General features: G+C 39.9%; 1 protein-coding gene across 1 annotated transcript; it reads left to right on the forward strand.

The window, feature by feature from the left end:
- Window positions 1-2313: 2313 nt before the first annotated feature.
- PMP (putative type 1 membrane protein) lies at window positions 2314-17534 on the forward strand. Its single transcript, XM_088963725.1, has 11 exons — window positions 2314-2732; window positions 2908-2994; window positions 3288-3383; window positions 3483-3558; window positions 3655-3756; window positions 4002-4090; window positions 4208-4315; window positions 4450-4587; window positions 6493-6598; window positions 9822-10033; window positions 17035-17534. The coding sequence occupies exons 1-11, from the start codon at window positions 2682-2684 to the stop codon at window positions 17101-17103; spliced, it is 1134 nt and encodes a 377-aa protein (XP_088819851.1). The 5' UTR covers window positions 2314-2681; the 3' UTR covers window positions 17104-17534.
- Window positions 17535-22603: the final 5069 nt, after the last annotated feature.

Genomic DNA, 22603 nt, shown 5'->3' on the forward strand with positions numbered 1-22603 from the left:
TTAGTTATATAATGCCAATTTTAAATATTATTTCTTTTAATTTTTAGTTGGAATTATTAATCATATACATGTATTGATTGTTTTGATGAACACAAAAGTTAATAAAATCTATTTTATTTCAATAAATAACATAAAAGGCAAGATGGCTTAGTGGCTTAAAGTAGTGTTAAGAGATTTGACGCTATCGTTAATTGATCTTGGTTCAAGTCACATTATAACCATTAAGAATTTTTTATAGTAGAAAACATTTGGTCCAAGGGTTTAACGGATGGGACGGGTTTAACAGGTTTCGGTTAGGACGGGTTTGGGAAATTGAGAGGAAAAGTTAGATGGGTTTAGGACTGGTTTGGAATCAGGGATACATAGGCAGCAGGTTTGAGAATGGGTAGGGCAATTTGCACGGGTACCCTGCCCATTGCCATTCCTAGTTATTAGTTTATGGGCATCCTTAGAGAGCTAGCAGGAGTGAACTATCATAACCCAATTTTAATTCATTTGGATCAAACAAATCGTAAATGGAAATCCCAATTTCATTTTTTACTGGTCAGAAGAGAAGGAATGTATGGAAATAAAAAGAGAGGTATGGGAACAAAAAGTGCAAGGTACTCCATCTTTCAAGCTAACCACCAAGCTTTATAAGTGTAAAAAGGTACTTGTAGGGTGGAACAAAGGCAAATTTGGTGACACGACAGACAAATTGAAAGAACTGGAAATGAAAATTTTAGATTTACAAGCAAAACAAGATGATCCCATTGTGATGGAGGAATTGCAAAATTGCAAGAAGCAGTTTGATTGTTGGTTGGCCTGCAGTGAACAAGTGTGGAGACTAAAATCTAGGGAGTTATAGCTAAGGGAGGGTGATCGTAACACTAAATATTTTCACCATATGACAAAATTTAAGAGGAAATTTAATTTAAGTTGGGTAAAGGATGCTAACGGTAATTGGACCACAAACTCTCAAGAAATAAAGATAATCTTTCAAAAGTATATACTAAGTGAAGATGTTGAAGAGAAGTTGGAAGTTGGCCTTTTAGAACATCTTAATTTGCCTAAATTAAGTGAGGCACAAAAGCAGACTTTACTCACTCCACCAAGAGAGCAAGAAATTAAAGAAATTGTGTTTATAAATCCACATAAATCTTCACAACATTTTTTTATCAAAGATATTGAGATCAGATTGGACAAGATGTTGTCTCCATGGTGGTTAATTTCTTTGAATCAGAGTCTTTGTTAAAACAAGTGAATTGCACTAACATTATTTTCATTTCGAAGGACATAATTGCTGAAGGCCCACATCAGTATCGGCCCATCAGTCTTTGCAATGTTTGCTATAAAATTATTGCCAAATGTAAATATGCTATAAAATTTTTTACTGATCAGTTCTTGATCTTTGTGGATGGCTCATTTATGCCACTTAGTTGCAAAGCAGGTGTTGGATCCATAATCTTAACTCATGGCTTTCAAACAATTGCAGCAGAAGGCAGGAAATGTTATGCAGTTGGAGCTGAAGATGCAGAGCTGTGGGGACTCATACAAGTTCTACATCATGCTAGAAGGCTGTGTGTGTCAAAGGTGTTTGTATTCTCAGATGCAGAAGCCCTAATCAAAAGAATCAAGGATCGTACATTGGATAATCTTTGGCATTTCCAAATGCGGATGGATCAACCATGGGAGATATGGGACTCTTTTCCAGCTGTAAATATTTAGCATATAAAAAGGGACCTAAATATTCTAGCTCATAATTTAACTTACTTTGCTTGTAAAAATCAGAAAGACATAGCATATGATCATCACAGCTATGCACATATTGAACTTATAAATGAATGAATCTCCTTTGTTTTGATTAAAAAACAGATGATTTTTTTTTGGTAATTTGGAGAACTCTAACAGATGAATTTTTCATTGCAAAGCCAAAGTTGGAGGAAGTCTTTGTCGCAAATGAAAGTTAAAAGGGGTAATTGTTCAGATGGAAAAATGCTTATAAATCGGAAACACTTAGACTGCATTTAGAGATGTAAATGAGTGTAAATCCCAGTTCAAGATAAATTTGCACGCTGGTTCACTTTTGCATGTATTTGGCAACATTACATTAATGCATATTTACATTAATAATAAGATGTAAAAGTACATCAATAACAAAGAAATAAATTTGCATTCAAGTGCCCTTTGAATAAAAAAGCATTTAATGCTTTATTGAAATTCATATTTGTATCCATTACAGCTAAAAGCGTGTTTAATAAGAAGATAAATTTGTTAATGCAAAATTAACCAAACTTTATAATTTATATGAACTGTTTTATACTCTACGTATTTACAATCATACTCATTTGCATCGTTTCCAAACGCAGCCTTACGAAACCGAGCGCTATGATAGCAAACACCCTCGTATTGAAGATCATTGGATCGGTTTCAGATGGGATCAGAGCAATATTCGGTGGGGTAGATATATTGAACAAGATCCTAATCCGACATCAAAGAGTCGCCTCTAATCAAAATCCTTACGGAAAGACAGTACAGCACTCCACAACGAAATACGAAAACATTAGTAACGAGAAGAAAGACTTCCTGGCCATCTCGTAGTCCTCCGCAAATTCTTGATTCTGTATCTGAAGATTCTGAACAGAGACGAATTCGAAACTATCGTAGAGCTACCTGGAGGCTGGAGCTCTCGTCGTCCTGCAATGGACCTCCGCGTGCTGATTTTGCTGTCCTTTCTCTGCGTGCAGATTAGGGTTTGTACTCAATTTCCTTCTTGAGCTAAAAAATTTGCTTATTTTTTATGGAAATCTCTGCTAATTCATCTACTTGAGTATTGCTTTTTCTTTCTATTGGCTTATTCGAAATATCCACGAAATTGATATTAGATCTGCGACTTATCTTGTTTGTCTCTATTGGATTTCGATCTAGGCCGAGAGCAGGACTGGTTCGATCTTATTCCTCGATAGCCCTGGTCATCGGTTTATTCGCTCTCGTTCTTCAGATGTTGCCGCTGAGGTAATTTATTTATTTGTTATGTAGTTTTTTTTTTTTTTTTTTTTTTTTTTTTTTTTTTTTTTTTTTTTTGCTTTGCTGCTGGGATATTCGGGATGAACAAATTTTCGGTTTTGATTTTTTATTAAAAATGATATGATTGTGAGGGAGGGATGGTGGGATACTTAATTTCTAAACCTTGATGAAGACCAGACATCATTATTAATAATAGACAATAGAATTATATTGTGCATCTCTGCATTTTATACTGCAAACTACCTTTTGTAATTGATTGATAATCCATTCTTTTGTCATAGAGTGATTCGATGGTGCTCTCTGATGTTGGTGCTGCCGTGTCAGTATTGCTCGGTTTTGCACCACCACCTTCTCTTTCAGCAGATAGTTCATCCAAGGTCAGATGAGTTATCACTAATTCGAGGTATATTTAGTTAGGTATTATCATATTGATATTACAAACTTGTGATGCTTACTAATGCTTTCTGTATTTGCAGTTGAATGAGGTTCTTCTGCCCAATCCATTTGATAGGCCTCGTGCTGTTCTAATGCTGGAAATCAAAGGAATAGAAGGTTGCTGAATTTGATCCATTAACTTCCACCAGATCTACCTGCCTTAAGTTGTCAGGATTTTGTGAACCATTCACTAAAGTGTTTCATTGTTTGCAGATTCACAGCAATTGGTTGATTACCTGGATAATGTCCAAATTGGCAGTGTCTTTAGGAGCAAGGTTCTTATTGATTCAAGTAATGCTGATATCCAACTTCCAGGTACTCCAACACTTAAGGATGTCTTCTTGACTGGCTGATTTATGTAATTTGGCTTCATAAAAGGCCATTAGCCAGTGTTGGTCCCTGCTATCTGGGGTCTTAGGAGAGATAGTTTGAATGCTGACCTAACCTTTGTCAGTGACTTGGCTACATGCTATTATGCTACACCAAGCATTTTCTTGCTAAAATGTAAAGGATTTGTTGAGATTTTTTTTAATAATTCTTATGTTTTTTTTTTCCTGCAGATGAAAATGATGTTTCTGTAGTCTCACTGGATGAACCCTTGGGTTTTGACTGTGATGCAGCTTGCACTGACAAAGAACTCCATGATCTTGTTAGTCATATATCCTACCATTTTCTTTTTCATGTTAACGACTTGACATTGATAACTTCTTAGCATCTTTTTATCATGTTCATATATTTGACCATGGATGTATTTGTTGTTTATTAGGCATCGTGGTTGGGTGGATCATATCTTAGTGATGCCTTTGAGACATCGAATGGGGAACTGTCTGTTCCATTGACCACTGTATCCTCTTTGAAACTTCATATGTCAAAGGTCTTCCTTAGGCCCTGCATCCTTGTCCTTTATTAATGTGTACTTAATTTTTTACTGGAAAACACAAGGCTATTCAGCAAAACCTAGTATCTTATATGTGGAGGTTTAATTAGTGGTTTGCATCTATTCTTCAGAATGCAGATAGGGAATTTATCATGAGCCTTCTTTCTCTGATCCATAATGTTAGATGGGCAATGGAGATGCATGAAGATTTTTCTGGAAGTATGCATAGTCCAGCGGAATTAATGACAGGTTGTTTCACTGCCATTAAGGTGATGACTGATGAATTCTTTTCTCTTCCATATCTATACCGGTAGAAAAGAAAATACCTATCACTGTAACTGTAAGTCTACAACCTTGCAATTACGTGTATTTGGTAAATATTTGAAAATTTTCAGAGCTCCCTTAACACTTGCCTTTCAGTCCTATATAAGCCTCTGTTGGAAGTTTTTGTTCCTTACTGGTTGACAATTTACAAATTACAACTACTCTGGCAGAACCCTACCTTTTCTCCTAAAAAGGTGTAGGCATTTTGGGCTGGGCCTACATCAAGGTGTCTATCATTGCAAATGGATTGGCTGATGTCCTAGCAAAGCAAGGAGTTTATAGGAAACAGTTGTTTTGGGCAAAATTGTAATATGAGTTACAAATGAACGGGTTGTTGGATTGTTCTCCAGCATCAAATGTAATGTTTTAATTTGCCAAAATTTTTTTTCTCAATTTATGAAAGTAAATTCTGTTGCTGATAAAAAGAGGTGTCTATCATTGCAATACAACTACATTGAACTCAATGAGGCTTTCTTGAAATTATTTCAAATTAGTTAGTATCAAGTAACCGAGTATCAATACATGAGCTAATTTTAAGATGAGCATCATGTATCCACTTGGATACAATAAATCAATATTGGCATGGATATGCATATAAATCTCATAGAAACATAAACGGTACTAGTTCTAATGCTCAAAGGTCTTCAAATAAGGTGTGACCATGCGATGTAGGACAAGCTCAATTCTAGTCCTTAGAGAATGTTGAATGGTCTTCTTTGATCAGAAATTTGTGGTTGTTGATGGCTGTAATGGCTTCTCGAAGGAACAAGAAAGAAAATAGGAATAGAAAGAAGATAGAAAATACCTGGAATCACTAACGGGGTGCCTCGAATCACTTTATGGTATGGGAATCACTCACCATAATTAGCATAAGCTGAAGAAAACTCTAATGAACTTCATTGATCTTTGTGTACAACGTCCATACATATTTATAGACTCTAAACTCATAATAATCCTAGGAGTCAAACTGATAGACTCATAATAGTCATAGGAGTCAAACTGTTAGACTCAATAATTCTAGTAAGTCTCAAACTAGGCTGTCATATCCTATTTCAATTCAAAGAAGACTCAATAACTCTAGTCCTACTTATGCAATGACTATGAAATCTTAAACATAAACAAACTATAAAAGTATAAATAGACAATCAAACCCTTTTATTGGACCCTACAGAAAAGTTGTAAAAAAAAATACCCTTGGTGTCCAATTCAGTCCAAATTCCAAGTACCACCACTATGCCATATCAGGACCTGTTGTAAGGTCTTCTTTATAGAATAAGTCTTCAAGGATGCTGATCGATTTCTATCACCGTGAGATGTAGGAAACAACTAATTTACCATTTTATCAAGTACAAGATGTAAGCTGTGCTTGCTAGATCAGATGTAAGGTGTAAAATAAGGGTTCTTCGTCAAACCATCATGTAAGATATCCTACTACTCATAAAAAATCAAAATGTAATATCTAGTAAAAGCATAGATTGGCCATGATGGAAATAATCCGGTTAGATGATTGAAGATGTAGGGATGGGGTCATATTCAGAAGTAAAACAGATAAGTCCCTACGAAAAAAACTAAAACTCCTAAGCTAACTAATAACTGCTTAAAATGGAAAAATGTGTTTAGTAAAATAGTAAATCTCATAAGAAAGTACATAATTTGCACACGCCTATGATTACTTAAGACAGTTTCAGAGAGAATATGTAATCTGAGTTCCAAATGTATAACACAAGTATTTGATTGGTGGTTAGGTAAATACTTTTGTTGTCTATTTGTCCAATTCATATTTTCCATGTTAATCTCTACTCTATGATGCATATACTCATCATTTGATGAGTTCCTTTAATATGGTGCAGGCATTGCAAGAACAATATGGACCTGATGGCATCACTCAGCAAGGACTTGAGCTCTTCTTCACTACACTAAGCAAGCTATTTGAATCATTACAGACATCATACAAAGGTCAAATGCCTTTTATGCCCCAATGTCGCACCAAAGTTGCTCTACTTTAGTTTCTTTCTCTTTAGTGCATTGCTAGACCCTATAAAACTAAAGAATGGATGGGGAGGTTTTTGCAGATTTAATGATGGTAATCTTCTACCCAAGGAAATGAGCCTCCTCTTCTTCCAAGTAGCTTTTTTGCCAAATATTTCTACAATAGATCTCAAAACTTGGCCAATGTTGGGCTGGCTCCTTTAAGTGTCCTAACATATTAGTGGGCATCATTTAGGCACAATTATTTTTGATAATGCTTTCATCATCTGTATTACTACAACTGTTGGCACATAGTTATTTGATGCTTTTCCTTATATAGTGCCATTGATTCTTTTACAGGAAAATTAGTTGATGTCCCTTGAGCTTTTTTGCTCCATGCAACATTCTTCTCCATCTCCCAACAAGAATTTTTAGGGAGAAGGAGAAGAGTAAGGGGACAGTTTTTGAGATCATAGCCCTAAGATTTGCACATTGGGTGACAACATTGAAGCTTTTCTCAGACTTTACAGTAAATCCTTGAGGTTTGATCGCCCCCAATTGGTGGTTGGATGAAATTAAACTTTGATGGCAATAGTTTGGGCAATCGTGGTCCCTCAGGAAGGGGGGGGGAGCGGGTTCATAAGAGATGAGGGTGGTAATATATGTTCTTTGCTTTCAGGTCCAATAGAGCAAGGTGATTCAGTAAAGGCAGAAATTTTGGCAGCATTTTTTGGTGTATAGAAAGCTAAAGAAATGGGAATTGCAAGATTGGTTATTAAAGGGGACTCGAAGATAGTAATGGGGTGGCTGAGAAATGGTGAGGGGGTGGTTTGGCAATTTAAAAATTAGATTTGATGCTTCAAGTGGCAAGGAGTTCACAAACAACAAATGTATTGGGCACAATTGTAATAGGGTGGTGGGTGTGTATGCTTTGTATTGGGTTGTTTCAGACTTTCACAACTCCTTGTTGTAATCTTTTTATTTCAAGAAATTAATGAATGAATTGTTTTTCTGTTTTGCTGATAAAATAATCCCATTTTGCAAATTAAAGGTGTTTGGGCCATGTCTCAGTAGTCTGACCACTCATCCTCTTGGACAAGCTATTGATCGTTGCCTTGATAAGCTATTGCTTCACTACCTTAGATTATTAACCATCACAGGTAGTTTATTATGTGTTTTCACCCTCCATCACTGGAAATACGATTTCCTATTTGACTTTCAAGTGTGAAGCATGCCACTCAAATTCATCTTTAGCCAGGATTGAACTCTATGAGGTTCATAGTTGCTTTACTTATAGCTTCCTTGTTTGTAGACAAAGTGGAATTCCAAGGCATAAATTGTATCCGTGTACTCAATATGTGCTTGGAATATGGTCCCATAAATACAGCCATCCCTACCCCCTCAAGACAATCCTATTAGCGTCTTATCCATTATTTGCCTAGTCAATTATGAATGTGGTGTTGCCTAAACCCTCTAGACACTAGAGATCAATCTTATCCTAGGAGAACCATTGGCTCTATAAGCTCCATATCAAATTAAGCAAACAATAAATGTATTATTAGGGTGCAGATATTGGGGAAGAGTGTTTAATAGTCAACAAAGAAACAAGTATTGGCAGAGATGTGAATGTTGAGATAGGTGAGTGGTAAAACCAGAATGGGTAGGATTATAAGTTAGCTTTTCTGTGGGAATCTAAGAATAGCCTCAATTCGTGATAAAATGTGGGAAAGTATGTTATAAGAAGGTTTGGGCCTGTGCATTGGAAGATCACTTACTATATTGCAAGATGAATGGTCTAGAATCTAGATAACCTAGGGCCTACAGTTAGGCCAAAAGGGACATGGGTGGGGTAGTGAAAAATGATTTGGGGGATATCATTAACAATGGATGTGGCCCTTGATAGTGGGATGGCAAAATAGGGTTCATGTGGCCGACTCCATATAAAACAATAAAAATGTAGTTGGCTCCATATAGTGGATAAGGCTTTATTGAGTAGAATAGTGATATGGGGGACTCATTATGACTTGACTTCTCCCTTGTGGCAGAAGGGGGTCCATTTTTAATGCAATAATTCGGAAATCTCCATCCTGCAAAATTGTCTTTTCCCCATCTGGACATCATATATTAATAAATCCTTAGCCGATGATAATTTGTAGGGGTGTCAATTTTGGATTGCACCCATCCAACAAGACATATTGAATTAGACCAGTCCATACTTAATGGTCCAAAGTATTTATTGGATTGGATTGGACATGGTCCATCTGTAATGAATTTATATTGGATTGGGTTGGATTGAGTCAATATCTGGTCCATTCATAGAAGATAAGAGTATAGATGTCAATGGACCAGGTTTGGTTTAGAATTAATCTAAATTAAAATATTTATAAAACAATCTACATTAAAACAAATTTGAACAGATTGGACGTCCAAAATGGTCCAAAATGTTCATTGGATTGGATTAATGGACTCATATTGGACTGGATTGGATTGGACCAAATCCAATCCAATTGACACCCTTAATAATTTGGTTCCAATGGAGGATTTATCACTCTGTGTATGAATTTATCTCAAAAGAGGGAAAATTAAAAAGACACATTATTTATATGCAATTTTAATTGGCTGACAGATGACTTACCACCTATCGGTTCATTGCACTTTTGTGGCTTACTCTTCTGGTGGGAATGCGAAGGATTACCTGACAACCTTTCTTGCTCACTCTTTTGGCCTATAAAGCTACATCTTTTGGAACTTACACCTCCTTTTCTATGCTGGATTCCTGCTGAATGAGAGAAACTAAAGCATTCTTGAAGACAATATAGTTGCTCTTTTGATTTTTCAAAAAAAAGAAAAAACCATTATGTTTATCCCCAGTGTGTAAAGACATTATAAGGATGAACCATGCAATGTTTCTGGATCAAAGGACAGAATCTTTTATAAACGTAAATTTGTTTTATAGATCTTTTAATAGTTCATCATATGAAATAAACCAATCAACACTGATGCCCCCTTTTACTTGGGTACATAGGGCCTTGTGAAGCTGGTTATACTCCATTGATGCATCATTCTTTTTCTCTCTCTCAAGGATTTATTATAATTGTTTTTAGCTATTAACATAAAACATTCTTGACTTTCTTGTTATGCATGGGTTTTTTCTTGCTAACTTAGCTTTCTTTTCCATCTTAAAAATCGGTGGTTTGTATCTCTTGGCCAGGTCAAATTGTTGGAGTCTTCTCCTTCGGTGGAAAATATGATCCAGAGTCCAGTTCACTGTTGAATGTGAAATTTACTTCTCAGTCTTCTTCTCGGTTGTTGAAGGAAGTGGCAGGCTCAACTAATTCTACCACCACTTCTGAGGTGCAGCTGGTTAGATGGAGTCTTGCTTGGATAACAGGAATCATTCTCCTCATATCTACCTTGCTTGGGGTGAGAATAAACATTAATCTGGTTGTCATGCTCAAATGACTTGTCAACTTGCATTCTTATTTTATTTACAACAGACTCCGAGATATTCATGAAATCTCTAAACAATAGTCCTGTGCATTTAGGATTGAGAAATTTTTGGCGAGTATGCCTAAAGATTGCTGTATGTGATCCATGGTAGTTGTATCTACTGATGAAATGGGAAAGAAAGGAAATAGAGAGAAGAAAAGAAAGAACCTGGTTCTTTTAAATGCAACTCTCATGCAGAAGCACATGTAATCATATGAACTACAGATAAATGTTTCCTTAATCCTTATTTAATGACACCCATACCCAAAAAAAATGATACTAAATATTTATTCTTATTGATTGGCACAACAGAGGATTAAGAAATCCAGAAGACATTTGTTTTATTTGTTTCTTCTTTCTTATTTAGACCATTTCTTTTAGTTATTTTACCTCATAGAACCTGTTATGCATCTAGGCAACCTCTGGTTGGATTATGTGGGGGCAGAATCTCAAGGAATGAGGAGGATTTGTTCATGGGCTAGAAAATGGGGACCTAAATGGTCTTGTCAATCAAGTTGGTGATAGAGGAATTGGCAGTTGTCACGGTTAGCAGGAGTTAGGAATATCTAAGTTTTGACCTTCAGATGGTTCCACTTTAAGATTAGGGTTCATGCCATCTGGTTGGGTCTGGTTCATGGTAGTGGGCAATGTGCAGATTAAAGAGCTTTAACATAGGATGGGAAGAAGAAAGGGCCTTCTAGGGTTTATCTGATGGGTAAAGAAGGGGAATTAAGGATATAGTTTATGAAAGAAAATGATTCATATATGAAATGGAGAAGAGAAATATTGCAATTTTAGAGATTAAGAAAAGGGAGCAAAGAGAGAAAAAAGATCACTCTTACCCACAGCTGACTCTAGAAAAACCTTTTTATTCCATTGGGTAAGAGCCGAGACGAAGCCCTATGCAATGGAGATGAAGAGCATTCGCGTGGAGGTAGAGAAGATTGGTAGAATGGAAGAGAGGTTATCGATGTTGAAGGCAAGTCTAGTGGGTAGGTTCGTTGGCACAGAGCTGGACATTGAGAAGGTTGAAGCATGGGTGAGGTTGGAGTGGGGAGAAGAGAGGATCATGAGAGTCAGACGGCTAAATGGTGGCCTATTTCTCTTAATGATCTACAGGAGAGAGTGGGTGGAGAAGGTGTTAGAAGAGGAATCCCATAAACAGAGGGATTTGGACCTTTGGCTTGGGTGGTGGTTCCCGGCGGTAGGGGTGTTGGGAGAAGAAGGGAGGAGGAGAAGAGCTGTGTGGGTTGGAGTTTATGGGATCCCACTACAAGCCTGGAGCATCACTACATTTGAAGAAATTGGAAAAGCTTGTGGTGGTTGTCTCAAATTTGACGATAGGAATAGGACTTGGAATAAGTTGGACTCTGCTAGATTGTTGGTAGAAGTGTGTGACGTCTCAAACTTACCGAAAGAGATAGAGTTGCTTTTTTTTTTTTTTATCAGTAAATATGTATTTTTATTAAAATTCAGATTGTAAGCAGTTTATACAACTTGATGATGGGACTGTTTATCTCCTTTAATCACTCTATTCACCCCTCATTACAGTGTAGCCCAAAATATGCGGTCTCAATGCCCCCTATTTTGGAATCCATCAGCTAGCTCATTTGCACTTCTTCAGACCCATTTAAATTCAGCCTCAACCTCCTTTGCAATCTTCTCCATTTCCCTAATCACATGTTTAAACGTCCATGGGTGTGACTGCTATTTATTGCCCATGAAATTACTGTTTTTGAGTCCCCTTCCACTTCAACATGTCTGCATGTTGCCAATCGGTCCTGAGAACATACCCAATATCCTCCTGTCAGAGTTTCTTAATACTCCTATTCCTGAATCCTGAGATGCCTGGATTTCCATATGAGCACCCATCAAAATTCAGCTTTACTTTATTGACTTCAGGTGGTTTCCACTTCAGCCTTACTTTATCTCTTACTCTCGAAGATTGTGTTACTTCGGACCATGTTCTTAGAATATCTGCGACTGAAAAGACTTGAAAGCAGTCCAAGGGTTTTACCCAATGGGCTACTTTCCCCTTGATACTATCAATCACTTCCTTTATTTTTATACTTTTTTCCAAGAAAATTCTGTTGTTCCTCTCTTCCCATGTTACCTAGCAAATTGCTGCCTACCATCCCTCTTTTCTTTCAAACCATGGTTGAAGAGTCTTGCCACATCTTGAGAAGGAACCCACCTGCATAGCCAAAGAGAGTACAAAAGAATTCCCATATTCGATGCACAAAAGAACAGAAGGGTCTCACCGCAAGAGATAGAGTTGCTTTTGCTGGGGAGAAATACAATCTGAGATTAGTTATAGAGAGAGAGGATGGCACTTTTTTTCATCGATCCAAGGGAATAATCGGAAAGAGGGAAATGAAGAGACTAAGAAGGATGTCGCCTTGGGTCTCAGGGGAACAGTTTCTAGGAAAGGAAGATGAACAGTTGGTTGGAGGAAGACGATTGTGAGGTGGATGATGGGAAGGGCAGTAATGGAATCTTAGATGGAGAGAAAGGTTCAGATTTAAACAGGGAAGGACAGATGGCGGAGGGGGAGCTTGGTTTGCACATGGTAGAAGGGGAAGTTAGAGGGACACGCGTGGCAGGAGGAATTAACTTCGAATCTCCTATAGGTGGGGCCCATAGGAGGGGGGAAGGGGGCATTATTGGTAAAAGGTAGTTTAAGAGGGGTTTCTTGAAAGGTATTTCAAAAGGTTAGGACCAAACGGATGTTTGGATTTGGATGGTTGCTAAATATGGAGTAGGCAAAAAGAAGGTGGAGTTTCAGCGAAGGAGAGGAAATAGGACCTTGAAAGAGCTTCAAGTGCCACCTGAGTTGCTTCATCGTCCGAAGAGAAGGGAGCTTGCCGTGAGGCTAACGGCCGGGGTCTGAAGTTAGGAGAGGAAGGAAGGCTAAGGACTGAGTTTTGTCGGGGGAAGTCAAAGCCTGACGTTTCCCAATGGGTGACCATAGTTTCCTTGGCTCCGACACATTTCTCAGCAGGGGAAGAAGATAGGACCTCGGACCCACTGATTTGTTTTACAAAGGACAGGGAAGAAGCTACTGATGGTGCTTTTGAGTTTAGTGACAAGTGGATCAACCAAGAGATAAGCAACCTTGTCTCGGATGTTGGTCGAAGGTTTGAACATAGGTTGAAGGAGGGACAAGGAAAGGAGCTTGTGGAAGAGGCAGAATCTCCTGGGGGTCAAAAAAAGGCTATTTGGGGAGTTAGGAGGGAATGAGAAAAGAAAAGGTATACAACAGAAAGGAGAGAGTTGCTGATTCTTCTCAGGGGGCAGAAGGAGTGGAAGTAAGGGATGAAGGACGAGAAGGGTGTTTGGAGGGGAAGAGAGGGGAAATACAGGAAGAGGGGGAGGTCGGAGGGGGGATAGTCCAGGATTCAGATCTGGTCCGAAATGGTGTTGTTGAAATTGACAAGCTGGTAGAGAGGGAGGTTGGCAAATCCTTGGTGTTATTTTAACACTCTCGGGTTGTATGACTCTTTATTTTACGGAGAAGTACGGATACACCCGATGCAGAATTCTGAATTCCAGCTCCCTTGTACTTTGGGGCTATAAAATTCTGATCTGGGCTGATTGGTCATTCTCCCTTTATTTTATTGAAATCTTTTATTCTGATTCTTCAAAAAAATCCAATTTAAATGACTCTATTTCTATATTAAATATAAGGGTTTGTATCTCCCTTTAGTGACTCAACTCAACTAGAATAGACTCCTAATTGCATTAGAATTAAAACAATCCCATTTACCCTTATGGACACTTAAATAAGGATTCTCAACTCCTAAAACAACTCTGGATATCCTATACTGATCCTAATAAAAATAAATTACACGAGAACAATTCCAAGAGTGACCCAAAGAAATAGAAAGCCTTAAATCCTGTTAAAACTAGGACTCAGAAGTAGATTGTTATAACTCACTTGAAACATGTTGAATTGATCTTGGTCTTGTTGGATAGATAGCTAAATAGCCTAACTCGTGATACTAAAATCCTGTAAAATAGAAAAATTGACTCTTGATAATATGATGAAAGAAAGCGACTTGATTTTATCTTTTCAAAATTCTAAAACTCACAAATGAAACTCTTTGAACTAATTTGATCCTTTAAGTTAACTAATGTTATTCCTAAGATACTAACAAAGTAAAAGTAAAAAAGGGGAGCCACAAGAGCAACTATCCTCTGGTCTATTTGGGAAGAAAGAAATAACAGAATTTTTCAAGGGACTAAAAGATCCATGGAGCAAGTGATTGACATCATAACTATCAAGATTATACACTCGCTGAAAACACTTGAGCTAAATTACTATTAGGCTGGATGCAAACAAACAGCCTGGGGGCCTGGAATTATAGACAGCCAATGAGGGAAATTTTCTGCTTAGCAAGGTAAGTGGGGGCAATCTTCAAGTGGTCCAGGAGGTCAGCCAAGGGTCTAGCTGATACTCTGGCAAAGCAGGGAGCCTTAGGGAAATTCTCTTTGGGCTGTGTTGTAGACAATGAGATAAACCAAGGGGTCAACACTTTTTGTGGGTGGTTGACAGTTGTACCACTTAATATAATGTTTCAATGAAAGTTACGTTTCCAATAAAAAATACAAACAAAGTAGAAACTAAAATTGACATAAAAAGCTCAAACATACCAAAATCCAAATCACTCAGGAATTACAAAATTGCCATTGGTTTAAGAATATTAAAAATCTTGATTTCATCTTCCATGAATTCTTTCCTTTCTTCCACCCCACACAAAGTTGATTCATGGGTTTTATGTTCTCACTCGAAGATGGAGAGAGCTGGTTGAGAAAGTTGAAGTCTTAGGGTCATCATAGATGTTGGATGAAGTGATAGATGTGAGACCAAGGACAGAGCCACTTTATTAGTGGTTATTAACCACACTGAAGGTAGATAAGAAGGTTGGCTTGGCCTTCCTTGGTTTGGACAGAATGGGGCTAAGGATTTCATTTTTTTTATTTGATTTGATTTTATTACATCGGCAAAAAGCATTAGGAGGGCAAAGAGCATTTGTTTCATGAGGAAGGGGCAACTAAGTCAAATATAGAGGTCAGAGAAGAGGAGGTAGAAATTGAAATTCATTTTTGGAGCAGGTGGGAAAGGTAAAGGTGGGGGGTAAAGTACCAGTAGGAATTGATTTTATAATCTTTTTTTTTACCTTTTCAAAAAAAACGTACCAGAGGCAGGAGAGGAAAATTTAGAGCTGTTTAGGATGCTCTATTGCCAGGGAGTGGGTGGTCCTCCCATTTGGGAAGTTTTTGATTCAGTTTTGTCCAACTTCTTCTAGTCGGTGTCAGTTTTTATTGGATGGCTGGTTGGGGTTGTGCAGGTTTGTGTCTCAATGAGAGCATATGGGTGGAATGCAAGTGACTGAGTTATGATAGAAGAATGAAATGTGGGTTTTAATTTTATTGGATGATTTCGTGAAACTTACCTACTGATTTGGAGAAACTGCAGTTCAAATCCTGGCATAGATGTGAAATTTTTTCATTCATTCTTTTCTGGGATGGTGGTGAGGGTTACATAAGGAAATGTTTACGCATGTGGGCGGGGGAGCCGTCTAGCATTGTTTTCTCTCATGGGTTGGTCTGTGTGGCTCAAGGCCATAGTTTTCAAGGCGCCAAGGCAAGGCTAGGTGACAAGGGGCTGCCTTGTCGCCTAGTCGCCTAGGCGATGGATTTTTTTAAGTGAAAAATACATATCCTAGGTAGTATTTGAACTGCAGTTAGCGATGTTTGTGTTGATTAAATCCTAAAAAATAAGAAAATAATAAAAAGAAATTAGTTTATAAACACAAAAAGTGAATATTTTTGTTTACTGATGTCTATTTTATAATTATAATCTAAAAAAAGTAACAATATAAAAGTATTTTATAAGACAGTATACAAAACTGCTAGGTGACTGGGCGAGGCGAGCCTCCAAGGGCGCCTTGTCGCCTAGGCGTCGCCTTGACAACTATGCTCAAGACTGCCAGAAGGTCAGCCACCTGGTTTCCCTCCCTTAAAATGTGATTCAAGTTGACCATTGAAACCTCTACTTGTGTCTGTTATAAAGTCAGATGTGGATTGTGCTAGCCTCACTTATGACTTGACACTCTTTGCATTTGCACTTCCTAGGTGGTGTTTTTTCCCCCATTTTTTCTGAGGCTGACAATTCTGATCTAAAGGGGTATATTTGGAGGTGGATAACTCTGACTTGATGTACTATGTCAGAACATTGGCTTCAGTCTATTTTGGAAGCTCTGTGAGACTGCATTATGAAGAGATTTGGTTGGTTGTATGCTTTATATATTTCTGCTATATTATTATGGGCCAATTTGGAGAATAGGCCTGCCATCTCTGTTGTGATTTACGAAGTCAGAGATGTGGATTGTGCCTAGCCTTATGCTGTTTGCCTTTGCAATTCCTTGATGGGTTTTTGAGGTTGAAAATTCTGATCTCAAGGGATATAGAGTGGAGGTAGATAACTCTAACGTGATTTATGGTGTCCTTTGGTTTTTCTCATTTGGTGGAATATTGGCTTCAATTTTATTGGAAACTGTGTGCATAATGAAGAGTTGTGGTTGCTGGTATATTTCATTTATTTATTTATCTGGTATGAGATTTCGTCTGTGTTGGAGAATAAGCCTAGTGAGCCTTTCAGATATTCCCTCTTCATAGACTATGATGCTCCCTCTTATGTAAAGCTTACAATGTCTTTATGTTATGACCAAGAGGGAGGAGGGTATTCGATATCATGTCTTGCAAGTTGCATCCCTGCGACTTGTCACTAATTGTTCTTGTTATCTTTTTTTTTTTTTTTTTTTTTTATCAATAACATTTATTGTTCTTGTTTTCATCATTAGATAGATCATATTCTGGATCAAAAGGACTGACATTTTCATTGTTTGTTGGATGATTTTATTTATATGCAGGTACACTTTCTTCTCAATATGCCTCTCACGAGGGACACTCTCCTATATTCTAATGTCAAGCTTGACTAGTTCAAAGCGGCATCAATCGGCTTGTCTAATTGTGACAAGAACATCGGCTCTAGAGTTTGGATTTGTAGATACTTGTAGCCTTCAACCTATGTGCTTTCCGGTATTATCTTCTAAGTGAGCATGATATTTCTGTTTTGTTTGTTATTTGTAAGATCGTCCCTTGGTTCTGTGCTGTTGAACGGGCTGTGCTGACTGGTTCGATAATTCTTTAGCCTTTAGGAACTCGTAGGTGGACCAAGGAACAGGGGATTAATATATATAGAAACAATTCCAAGTAATATTATGGGTATTTTATTCATTTCATGATACATTAAGTGCAGGAGTGGCCATTGGAAAAATCTATATAAAAAATGTAATAGTTATATTGGTATATTTGGTCATTTCATTTGGATAAAATCAGAATAAAAAGAGAAATTTTGATTGTGAGGTTTCTTCTTGCTTGCCATTTATCATGTTTATGTTGAAAAATCAGATCTACTTGAGTGTCAAATCTTTTTATTTTTTTCCTCCATTTTTCCTTAAATGACCTTTGTTTTTTTGGTATTCCTTATTGCAAGGGCTGCGTTTGTTTCTCCGTAAAATTTTTCAGTCTGAAATATTTTAGGTTCAACCATTGTGTTGATGTAAATGTTAATGGAAACAAAGTTTTCATTGTAAAAAGGGGTGGAATTGTAACTCAACTCTTCAGCCTGAAACAAATGGAGCTGAAGGGGGAAAACTTAACTCAAATAATTCTCAAGAGCCAGGATTCTACATGGTTAAAGGGCGGACGGAACCACATTGTCTGTCGTTCTATTCATCAGAAGAAGAGTCAAAAGTGATCTTTTCGTGCCCAAAATGATCAAACGCAAAGGATAGATCACACCAGTTGCCCCTCAAATCTTTACGATGGCGCTTCTGAAGTCATCAGCATAACGAGAATGGAATTGGAAGCACGTTCAAAAGCACTGTTTTCAAAACCAGACCAGACCAAACGGTCAGACCAGAAAAACCAGGAACCGGTCATCTGACTGGTTTCGTTTTCTTCTAAAATCGCTTTTGTCAGCAAACTGCTGAATCGGTAGCCGGTTAACTGTTCAAACGGTTTGACTGTTTTCTAATTTTTTAATTTTTTTTTCAGAACAGGTTGATCATTAGGATTGAATGGTCGGACCATTCAAACCGATAACCAGACCCCTAACCGATTTATTTTTGAAAACCATGTTCAAAAGGATGGATGTACCAGGCTTGGAAATTTATGCACAAGTTATCACTTAACAGATTTCCTCGTAAAATTAGTCTTCACAACAAGGATCACCTACCAACAAAACAAGTTTTATGGTGAGATGTACAGTGCCAGGCATTGGTAGGGCGTTAGAACGAATTTTATTGACAGGTGATCTGGACTCATTGCATTAGAAATATTTTTTATCGTGGGAAAATGTGCCCAAGGCATGAATAAAGCATTGTCGGGAGACTCGTGACGGGGTGAGGAGAAATCAGGATTCAGCGCAAACTGTCAAATCAGGTTTGTTTTGGTATTTGGTGCCATGCACTATTGATAATTTTCCCTTATCCCTTTTTTTTCTCCAAAGGACTGTTTGCGGGATTCGATTCTACATCAACACCCGAATAAACCAACTAATACACCAACTAGCCAGTCCACCGGTAATCTGTTGAAATTTTTGTAAACCTCCTTTCAAATAAGTCATCCAAGCTGGTGAGAAGAGCGACAGACCATGAGACCAAAATCCACTACAGCTTTGATAAATGCATGAATGGTCTCTCCAAGCTATCCTCGCGGTTCTTAGGGCATTCTGCTTAACAGATATTGTTCGTTAGATGATATCAGAAAGGAGTGAAATATGCAAACGAAGGAAAGGATACCTGCATACAAACGTAAATTAGGGGTGAGGAGAAAACTCATGGTCAGAGCTCCCAAGGCTTGGTTCAGTTGGTTGTATGGTATTCTTTATGCCCTAGTAGAGCGAGTTCGGATCTGGTCCCAACAAGCCACTACAACTGCACATCGGAAACACCTCCCTTGTTCATGGTGAGATGTTCCCAATGTATGGCTGCTGTGGTGGCTTGCTGGGGCAATTTATTGGAACCAGATCTACGCTCACTTAGAGCAGTTTACCTTTTGGTTTCATTCCTGTTAAGTGCTCCTTTGAGAGGTCAATGGAGCGCAATCAGAGCTGAAGTCCTCCCAAATGACCCCTAAATCTGGAGGGAGTCGGAATTACATATTGTTCACTATAAATCCATGTCTAAGTCACTAGTAGAAGTCTCAAGGGGAAAGGGAAATGTTAAAGTAGAGTTCATTGTATTGCCAATCCGAGTCCTCATAAGCATTTCCTCTCAGATTTCTTGCATGGTTGTTGGTTTTCATGTCATGGGGACATTTGGTGAAGCATACAAGAGAGCGGGTCGCGTCTTCTCAATTCCACCAGTTACTACTTGGTAAGTTGGTAGAACTTTCTTTACTGCGTCATCCCCGTAGAACTTAGGACCATTTCGGTTGCAGTGCAAAAATTTGCACTGATGCAAAAGTATGATAGTGCAAATGATTTGGGTACTGATGTAGGTGCATTTGGCTGGGCCAATGGCGAGCCTACATGTGTCAGGCGGTGAAGCGCAGAGCAGAATCAATCGGGTTGCGGGCAGAATTGAAGTCAGCACCTCGCGTTGGACCAATCAGGGCGCACACTAGGCTAGGTTTGGCAGGCCTCATGGAGCCAATCGCGTGCCCTCACCTGGCGCTCCCAAATGATCGTGCCCTCGGTACGGATTGCATCCAAGCCGTCCAAGGTCACCTACCCCTGGAGGCCTCAAGTATAAATAGAAGGCGCCCCTTCAAGTAAAGGATCGAACACTCTGGCTCTCTAGCTCACTCTCGAGATTTCTTGCTGTGACCTCATCTGGGTGTTCGCACCTTAGACCTTGTCCACCTCGTACCTTTTTGCTGACTTAACCGTCGGAGCCCTTGCCTCGGTTCTTCACCCGGGGCCTCTGACGTTACCCTTCCTTGCAGAGTTGAACTCGGGATCCTTATCTACCTCGGATCTAGGATCAACCCCATTTCGGACTCCGCTCCTCGATTACGCCAATCCTTGACTTCTAGCACCTTGGATCCCCTCGGGCTTAGGAGTGAATTGACATTGTTGACCTCGGCCAATCCGAGCATCAACAATTGACGCCGTCTGTGGGAACATCACTAAGACTTCCTTTGATCTAACTTGCAATCAAGAACATCCCTAAGCTCCAATAAACATGGTACGAAACACCAAGAATCCCCAGAAACTGGTTACTAACGAGCAATTCCAAGCAGTCCTAGACTGATTGGACCACCTCGCCTGGCGTGTCGAGGTGTGTCCCTAGGCAGGAGGCCGCCCTCAGGGTGGTCATCCCGCGCGGGCATTGGGCCAACGGGGCAATGTGAGTCTACGAACCTGCTAGCCCTCGGCTCTGCCGACTCCCACTGGGCCGAGCCCTCCGAATCTGGTAGCAACCGACGTGCAAGCCAGCCCACTCGGCACACAAGACCTCCTAGCCGAAAGGAGAACAAATTAGTGCGGTCTTGCAACCGAAACCGAAGCCAAGGACACCGCTACCGACAAGAAATGCCGCCACCACCTCGCACCTCAGACCTTCAAGGCTACCTCGACGACAGACGGGCCAAAAGGAACCGAGACACAGTCGAACCATCCCACCGCCAAGGAGAACGGGACAAAGTTGAGGTACCCATTGACTAGCAGTTCACCGACATACATGCACAACTTGATGTGGTGAAGGACGAACTTCGGCAAGTCAAGGAGAGCCAAGGTGACACCTCGGTAAGACAATATCCCTCCACCAGGATGGACGCCTTCACCGCCGCCATCACATTGGAGCCTCTTCCACAACATTTTAAAGCTCCCATACTGGAGACTTACAAAGGCAACTTGGACCAAGACCAACACCTAGAGATCTTCTAGGCACTCATGCTCCTGTACGAGTAATCCAACGCATTGATGTGCCGAGCTTTCTAGGCGACCCTCAAGGGGGTAGCTCGACGTTGGTTCTCTGGGCTTCCGCCTTGCTCTATCAGCTCTTGGGACCAGTTCGCCAACATCTTCCTTGCCTGCTTCATCAGCAGTCAATGATGCTAGAAGAGCGTTGTCTCACTCATGGCCATTCGACAATGACACGACGAGAGCCTGAGGTCCTATATCGTTCACTTCAAGAAAGCAGAACTCGAGGTCTATGACCTTGACCCCATGGTCAAGGCCTCCTCCCCGGGTTGGCCCTCAAGTGCTCTATCGCTAGGACACCGCCCAAAACCAAGGTAGAATATTTGAAGAAGGCACAAAAGTACATCACTGTTGAGGAAGCCTCAGTCGGTGAGACTCGAGGTGGAGAGGCTGACCTCTACCATGGTGACCATCGCCATGAAGATAGCCGCGACGAGGACACCAACAGGAAGCCGAACACAAATCCTCATGCAAGTAGGAGGGGAGGAGTATGTGAAGTGGCCTACGAAGAGAAAGAGGAACCCTAAGGAGGGTGACCCAACAAAATATTGCACGTTTCATTGCGACGCCGGCCACGACACCGAGGATTACTATGACCTCCAAGATGAGATTGAGTTGCTCATCTATCGCGAGTATTTGAAGCAGTATGTTGGCACCGACCTCATCACCTTGCCCCAGTAGCAACGATTGCAATTAGTCATCACCAATGTTTTAGCCTCGGTTGTGCCTGCAGGCCGAACTATGTAACCACAAGAGCTCAACTTCATCTGATCATGTACACATTTTGTAATAAAGCAAGTTTCTCTTACCTCGCTTCAAACCCTCAACATATACAACCTTGGCCAAGGTTACACGCTCATACTGGACCTTGGTCCAAGGCACACGACCCTGGGAGGTCATGCGCCTAGTCGCCAGGTCCCTCACTTGGCTTGATTGCCTGGCTGCGGTATACAACCTTTCCAAGGTTACACACCCGGACCAGACGTCAGCCCAAGGCATATGACCCACTGGAGGTCACATGCCTACTTATCCCTTATGATAGGGAATCTATTGGACCTCAGCCGCAGCTGATGAGTCGGCTTTTGATTTTAGCTTCGGCCTCAGAGAGGCCCTCCAAAAAGCGGGTCCTCATCCAGCCTCAAGAACTGTCATCGGCCCACCACTCAACTCAATTCATGGCAGAACAGACATGCTGAAGGGGACAACACCACCTCATTGAGACCAAGGCGGTCTACAGTGCTGGCCGAGCTCTAAGCATCCCCATCCGTGCGTAGGTTCACGCACCCTATCCCCCATAGGGTGGGTAGCTAGGACAGCCATGGCGTGTGCCTCCCTCTCCTCGCTAAGGAAGGGGTCTCGTGTTTTCGGAGATGAAGCTAGGCCTCAGCCTTATCCACCTGGGCGATTAAGTAGATGGGTTATTGAGCAATGAATTTTTGCTACTTGCGACCTCTCGGAAGGGGGCATCGACCCCTACACAAGAAATGCAACCACAAAAAGGCACAAGA

This window comes from Nelumbo lutea, chromosome 1 (assembly GCF_056320005.1).
Source record: "Nelumbo lutea isolate HS-2025 chromosome 1, American lotus-T2T, whole genome shotgun sequence".
Taxonomy (NCBI): domain Eukaryota; kingdom Viridiplantae; phylum Streptophyta; class Magnoliopsida; order Proteales; family Nelumbonaceae; genus Nelumbo; species Nelumbo lutea.

What these genes read in the sequence shown, in the direction of transcription:
- PMP (XM_088963725.1), top strand. Translation starts at nt 2,682, where the DNA reads ATGGACCTCCGCGTGCTGATTTTGCTGTCCTTTCTCTGCGTGCAGATT. An exon ending in GGAAATCAAAGGAATAGAAG is followed by an intron (nt 3,559 to 3,654) that starts GTTGCTGAATTT and finishes CATTGTTTGCAG; the next exon opens with ATTCACAGCAATTGGTTGAT. An exon ending in GTTGTTTCACTGCCATTAAG is followed by an intron (nt 4,588 to 6,492) that starts GTGATGACTGAT and finishes AATATGGTGCAG; the next exon opens with GCATTGCAAGAACAATATGG.